The sequence below is a fragment of the Theobroma cacao genome, chromosome 9, assembly GCF_053813885.1.
Source record: "Theobroma cacao isolate CCN51 chromosome 9, ASM5381388v1, whole genome shotgun sequence".
NCBI classification, from domain to species: domain Eukaryota; kingdom Viridiplantae; phylum Streptophyta; class Magnoliopsida; order Malvales; family Malvaceae; genus Theobroma; species Theobroma cacao.
Genome location: NC_142647.1, coordinates 608,138 through 615,589, shown reverse-complemented (window position 1 = coordinate 615,589; position 7,452 = coordinate 608,138). Strand labels below are relative to the sequence as shown.

The 7,452-nt window shown below is 38.7% G+C and overlaps 1 protein-coding gene across 1 annotated transcript; it reads right to left on the bottom strand.

The window, feature by feature from the left end:
* Positions 1 to 202: 202 nt before the first annotated feature.
* On the bottom strand, positions 203 to 1,046 carry LOC18587660 (protein GLUTAMINE DUMPER 2). Its single transcript, XM_007011584.3, has one exon. It carries the CDS (start codon positions 976 to 978, stop codon positions 442 to 444), a length of 537 nt encoding a protein of 178 aa, XP_007011646.2. The 5' UTR covers positions 979 to 1,046; the 3' UTR covers positions 203 to 441.
* Between the last annotated feature and the right edge of the window lie 6,406 nt (positions 1,047 to 7,452).

The window sequence follows — 7,452 nt, the reverse complement described above, 5'->3', positions numbered from 1 at the left end:
TTTGTACTTTTTGCTCTTTGTTTCTCACCCAGTTTGTGCCTGTTGGGGCTTGGGACTCGCGAGCAAGTGCATCCAGATTGTTCAGTAATTATTATTTTGCCTTTGTTGTTATGATGACTCAGGCAGAAGGCTGGTTCGGCGAACTGTAAAATGCATTGGAAATTTGATGGCAGAAGAAGTTATAAGCTGTAATCAATTGGGATTTGGGAAGAAAACTCTCTCTGCGTCTAATTTATCTTCTCAGCAAAATTTACATTTTCCCGACTACCAGAATTGGAACATTAACTTCTCAGGATTTGAGAATGCAAAACCCCAAAAACATCAAACCAACAAGGAAGAAATCAAAACAGAGAAAATTCTCTCACTCTCTGCAAAGAGAGGTCAAAATGAAAAAGGAAATAAAAAGCAAAGCAGCTAAGAGCTATGAGCTATGAGCTATGCTCACTGGTTTTGGTTTTGATATTGGATTTGTTGGCTCTCATGGTTCTCAGGGTTTTCTGTTACTGTTGGCAATTGTTCATGATCATCACCCATCTCTTCTTTCACTTTCTCACCACTTTCAGCTTTCTCCGATCCTTCTTTGTCCTCAACCTTTCCATTTTTATCACCGAAAGAGGAAGCTTTAGTGGACACAGGGGTAGCCAAGAACGTGGGCTTCTCCTCACCAGCCATTATCACCAAAATCTTCTCCTCGTAAACCTTCACCTGCTTGTTAGAATCACCCTGATCTTTCTCACCACTTTCAACATCTCCTTCGGCACCTCCTTCACTGTTGTTATCCAAACGACCAGACAGTCGCCAGTAGGAGCAAGCTAAGATCAAGAGAGCAAAAGCAATGAGACCCAGCATCGCTGCTAGCCCTCCAAAGAGGTAGGGCACAGGAGAGTGCCATGGAGAGCGTGGTTGCGCCATTGCTGGTGGTGACAATGAGGCTTTTGCTCCTGTTTTCATTGCGTTAAACCTGCTAACAGGTCTCATCTACGTGTTTCTTTTTTGGTTAATAGAGAAGGTGGTGGGTTGGTTTGGGCAGAGCGAAAGCAGGTGAGGACGGTTATTTATAAGGAGGGAAAAGTGAGGAAGAGGGACGAGTAATTTCTGCCTTTTTGATTAAGGTCACGGACTTGGCCCTGTGTACGTTGTTTTTCTTTCTTTAGTTTATGGTCTGTACTTTGTAACAACGATGGCCAGGTGCAATTGGCTGTTGGCTCAGATCCTCAGCATCCGGGGTACTGACCCCAATAGACCATGGTGCGTTCTGGTCGGGCCCAGAGCTACTGGACCCATTGGTCATGTGGGTCCGCAGGAACCACCAATGGCAGCTCTGTATCATGGGAGTATATGGCATATTAGGCATCAGCATTTTTCTTTCAAAAAATTTGTATTGGTGTTTTTCCAATAAGATTTATACCAAGCTTAAAAAGTGTGTTATATATCTAACCTGATGTGAAAGCTTGTGGATTCTGATTCTAACATTTCATTTCAAATTTTTAAAGAGTGCCCACTTTTTTTCTAGGTTTAGAATTGACCTTGTCTCCCCTTTGCTCTAATTAATTACAGTCATTTTACATGAAATAAGAGGCAATAATTAGTTAAATCAGAAAAGAACTTTGCATTATGCAGCAATGGGCCTAACCAGATTCATGTTAATCCCAAGGGATTGATGCCTTCCAGCGCCAACTTCCACATCAATGACATGAATGGGATCAAAGTGACAAATCCCATGCTTGTTTTAAGTTGGAATCAAGAACCGATTTGGATCTAATCCAATGTTGCTGCTACTTGCGACACAGAATTGAAATTGTTTTGATTTTCACTTTGATTGTGAAACAATATTCTTTTGCGCCAAATTATAGTATCAATCCTGGCATCTTGACTTCATTGTTGATGACACCGATGATACTCGGAAGATTGTGATCACTTGTAAATCGACACTTCCTCGATCAAGCCAATATGTCTAATGATCACAGTCTTCTAATGTCATGTCTCCAAAGAATGTTAGCCATTAACTTTCTTGTTAAGCCTAGGGTCAACTCGTATTTGCAGGTGTTGAAGCTAAGAGTGGAATGCTTCCAAAGCAACAATAAAAAAACCCCAAATTTAATTGATTAATTAGTACACCATAAAAAAGTTTATCCATTATCGGCATATTGAATATATATAGGATGGCGTCATATGAAGACACCCTTTGTTGTTTTAGTGAGAGTGGAGGCATGGAAAAATGATTTCAAGTAGACATCAGTATCATAATTTTGCTGTATCATAAATAGGAGAAAAGGAGTTTTCAATTCAAATCCTCCACCAAGGTGGCCGGAAAAGAATGTTCTTGTTTGTGCTGTAAGCCTGTAACACCTTGCCTTTGAAACAATTAACCCATGGGATGTAATTAAGAGGGCGGCAATTGGGTGGATATATTGGTCGGGGTCCATATTTCTTAGGGAACAGTTAAAACGCACTGAGTTGCATTGCTGATGATGGAGAAGAATAGCTAAAATCGACCACAATCATTTAATAAAGATAATAATGCATAAGCCTTGTGGGTAAAGTAGCAACAATGTGTTGTGGCTTTCCATTCATTTGGTCAATTTGCTTTGTGATTTGATCCAATGGTGTCTTGCTTAAAATATCACCGCCGCCAAACTTGTCTCCATCGACATCTAACTTCTTTATGTTCCAATACCCCCCCTACAAATTCAACCACGATTGCTTTCAGTTAATGTAAGTATCGACTGCAATATTTAACCAGGCAGAAAGAAGGTTTCTCATGGGATAAAAAATCTGGTGAAAATATATCAGAACGGGATAAAAACCTGGAGCAAGTAGCAAGATGTGTCTGCAAGCATGCTGCTGCCATACTGCAGCCTGTATTTTTTATCATCTTAAGAGGGCCCAACAAGTCTACACAGGGAGATAGTAATGATAGGAATCCCAATTCGGACCACATCTCTAGAGGAAAGTCCTGGCTTTTTTGGGAGACTAGACGTAGGGTATGGATAGTGTATTTGTGTAGAGTCCAAAAGGCAAAAGCTGCAGCAGTGTTGTGGATATCAGGTCATGCATGTAGAAATTTAAAATCAGATACAAAAGCTGCACTTTCAAAGTTGGGAGTAAAGGCGCAGGTCAGGGGTCTGTTGGCTCTTGGCTAGCTGGAGTATCTTTAGCTCTAGTGGTAGCCAGGAAATAGGAGACGGCTTTGCGAGATGCCACCGCCCCTTTTACAATGAGTTAGAAAGAATCAAATAGAGCAATTAGCTTCTTCTTCTTTTGGAAGTTGCAGATTCTGACAGATTTTTTTTTGCTATCATAATTAAACCCCGGAAATGATTTTTCACCACACAAAATGTGAATTCTACAAGTACTTGTTTGTGTGATTCAAAACGAGTCAATGGCATGTGACTCCTTGTGCGAGATTGTTGAGTGCAAAAGACCATAGCCCTTCAAAAGTCAACGGTCAGATGATCATTGGGTTTGGGGAGCGTTGGGGCATTTGCCCATTCTTTGACCGGTTTTGAGTCTTAACCTACCCCAGGGCATGACCACCGCCAGCCAGGGAATGGCTCGCTCTGGTTGGTCATTAAATGAATCACAGGAAACAGGTTAACCCGTGAAATCTAGTTTGGACAACAATCGCACGGAGCCCTCTAAAATCTGCTTTAGCTTTTGCACTTCCGTTTCTATTCGTCCATCATTCTGACAATGATCTTGCATTGACGAATATCTGGAGGCATCAGAATTCAGATTCCGCATTAACCATTCACAGAGAAGATGATCAGTAAGCCTTGAATGTATTGGCCTACAATTTTATTATTTAAATTAACCTTCCGGCTTTCTTCCCTTCGTGGAGCTGTTGTCCTTGACTCATGACAGCAATCCCAACAAAAATTCTGGTAATGGCGTCTCCATGCCTATCTGTTCTCCGTACATTAGCTCAACTGTTCAAAATGGAGTACCAACTTTTCGGTACCTTATCAAGGCGATGTTTAGTATCATCCTAGGTTCGAACTTGGGAACTATTGAAGACAATAATAGAAGTACTACATCAAATGTAACGTCAAATAATAAGTTTGAGTACTACAATTTCATGTTTGTAATTGTTCACTTTGACCTACATTTAAATAGGATTAATTGAATACTTAACTCAAACGCGTTGGATAATAAAATCACGATTAATTATTTTAACATTTTTCTTGAAACATATTTTATTTTATTTTATAGGTACGATACTTGTGACACTATGAATAAATAATCCAAATTTATTTAATGGATGAGATATAATATTGTATTATACTCTTTTCTATATCAAGTATATTAAAATTCGTGTATCGTACATGTTGGAGTTTGTCGGATTTGAATTTGTATTAGTTTCTAAGTTATAACAAAGCAATGAAAATATATAATCTGAAAAGAGTTGGTATCACTGGGTAACAGTAGAAGCCAGAAGGGGAGCCCCAGCTAGAAGAGCTCAGGTGGGAAATGAGTCGGATGGGACCCATAGAACTTTGGGAAATATGCTAGTTTAAGGACGACAAAGGGGTCTTTGGTGCACTAGCTAAAGACCACGAAGCTCTCGGTCTGTCTGTCTCTCTTGGCTAGCTTTCGACTTCCCACCAGCACCACCACCATCAAGCGCTTTATGCTTTTGCATGCCACCCGGCTCTCCCGCCCCAGGCAGGTCCCATTGCTCTCGGACTTTGGCGCTTTGCATTTGGCCACACCACCCTCTCTGATTGTTGGGTGAATTCATAGCTAATCATCGAGGGTCCGAACAGTGAGCGAGGGGTCACCGCACTTTGTCTTGTCTCTATGGGTCCCTTAATCATGCACAGCTGTTTACTTTTTCCTCTGTAGGTCCTTCATTTTCCATCACCCTCCACTTCCCTTCCCCCAATCAAGCAGCGGGTACTGCAATTGCAAGGACTTTTGGCTCTGTCTGATATGTGGTTCTCCAGCTTATGTTGCTTGCTTCACGTTTACTCTTGGTGTCTTTGATATATAGTTTATGCCCAAGAGTTCTTTTATCTGAAGATAGTAGAATTCGAATCCTATTTGTCAACAGAAACATATATCAATTATTGATCTAAATCTCCCATATAATGTTAAAATTTTAAAGTAGAAATCATGCACCAGCCTCTGAAAAATAATGTTCGGAAGCAATTCCAAATAACTAAGAATGCAGGCAATCACTTATGTTACAAGCTGTCTTTGCTTTGCAGACCCATCAGGGGGTAAAGTAACTTGTTTGCATGCATATCCCGGAGTTCCTTTTGCTTTAGCTTGCTTTTGTCCCTTTGTCTCTGAATGGAACAATAATGCAGCTTCCTGATATTCATAACATAAACTTTTGCTTTCCCTTTTGTTTTGTTTTTTTCTTTCGGTAGAAAAATCTTTTCTAAAGCCCCTCTTGCCCAAAATCGAGGTTGGTTGTCTACATTCTTGCTCTTATTTTTCTTCTTCAAAGGGTATATATGTATATAAAAGATATTAACTTTTGCTTAATTGTAATTTAATTAGTCGTATTAGTCCTCTATCATATATTGGAGATATTCTTTTCAGACGGATTTTTGGCAAAATTCTATGAAAAAATACCTATTTTTGATGGTGCTCTCACTTTATCTCAATTTTCCCATGCAAAAGTTTTCAACTAATGGCTTGGCAAATGGTATCCAACTCGTTTCATGTTAACTTTTCATGTCAATTACTTTACAATTTCTAGTTAATTTTTAAGTGGCTTTTGCTTAGGCATGAACTAATTTATCAACCCAATTATGTATTAGTCTTCTTTTTAATCATATCTCTGCTTAAACAATGCTCTCTCCCTATCTACACTTGTCTGTATCGATTTTTTTGATGCTTCCACATTCTGCCCTTTTTTTTAAGCATTTACAAATCAATTGTTATTCGTTTCTTTTGCACCCAAAAGCCACTTGTACCTGGAAAAATTCGCCCCTAACTTTTTCTTATTCTTTTGATTAAATTTGATGGTGTCGTCACCTTTCTTTTTGACATCTTGATAATCAGATTCCAACTATTTTTGTACTAAAACCCTTCTTTCTAAATTAACCATAATCTTTGTTTTACTCTGATGATATTCCCAATCATAATTAGAGGCTGTACCATTGTTAAAGGTCAATGAGAAGGCACAAGAAAATTATGCTCCACTTAGCCAGTTGATATCATCTAATGAAATCACATGATAAGCTTTGGAATTACTACTACCCAAATATCCAGATCATTATTTTACAGGTGATATATCACCATTGGTGCACACAATATCTGTAGATTTTGGTGTGAAAAGTTTACTAATCACATTTGCAGATTTCCCCCCCTTTTTTTTTTTTTTTTTCTAACTGATATAAGAAGCCTTAAAGATGGTTAACATCCCATTTAGATAAGCAGTTTGAGATAAGCTAATATCCCATTTAGAGTAGTAATATTTTATTGATATCAGAACCTGATACAATTCCTGATAATCCGCAATAAGAAAATCATGAAGCAGAATTGAAGTAAAGAACAAATCTTTATCTTCGATCTGTACTACATGGCCACCAAGTATAAAACATCTCAATAATTGATTCACTTTCTTTTCCCTTTACTACAAAATATACTGTTGGGAGAGTGATGAGCTGAATCAGTTCCCAATCTAGATTTATCAGCTGCTTTCTGTCGTTCGTGAAGCTTAAATTAATGTCAACAGGGCACATATCCGTTCTTTTGTTCTTCTTAATTAATTAACATGATAAAGAAACCATGGTAGTACTAATGAAGTACTCTTTATATTGTAGGAAATGTTGGCATGGTGCTAAATATAATGATAAAAAATTAGACAGTGCCCAAAGTGGTGGATAGGGCACTTGGATTGGGTCATATTTAATCAAAGGTTAGCGTCCAAACTAATCTATTAAATTTGGACTTCTCTAAAGGATATAGGTGTTGGAATCTTTTTTCAAAGCAGAAAATGGAGGAAAAAAGAAAGAACGAAAGAAAGAAAGAAGGAAAAGATCGATTAGATGTTCGGTTGCCAACCCACTCGAATGGGATCCGAGACATGGCTTCCCCCCTCTCTCTGGATAGGGTTAGCTGCACCAAAACCAGAGGCAGCCACATAATCTTTTTAGACGAAATAAATCTTGATTTTGGGGTTTCATTTACGTAAATTGTTTTAAGCATACATATCCTGAAAGCCTCCAGGAATTCCCATCTGCATCCTGGGAGAAAAACAGGATGCAGGTTCTCAAGTTGAGAACGAACTTACTTACACATCTGTTCCTGTTTACTTTAATTTCAGGTTAATGTTGAGTTAAAAGATTTGACTTTGTGACAGTGAGAATCTCTTGACGGGAAATGACATGCGAAAATGTGCATGGCGCAGTGCTGCTGCATATTTCTTTATTCTTTTAGTGGCTATTCACCTTTTTAATTTCACCACCCTGCCGTGCCGTTGCTATCAGAACTGAT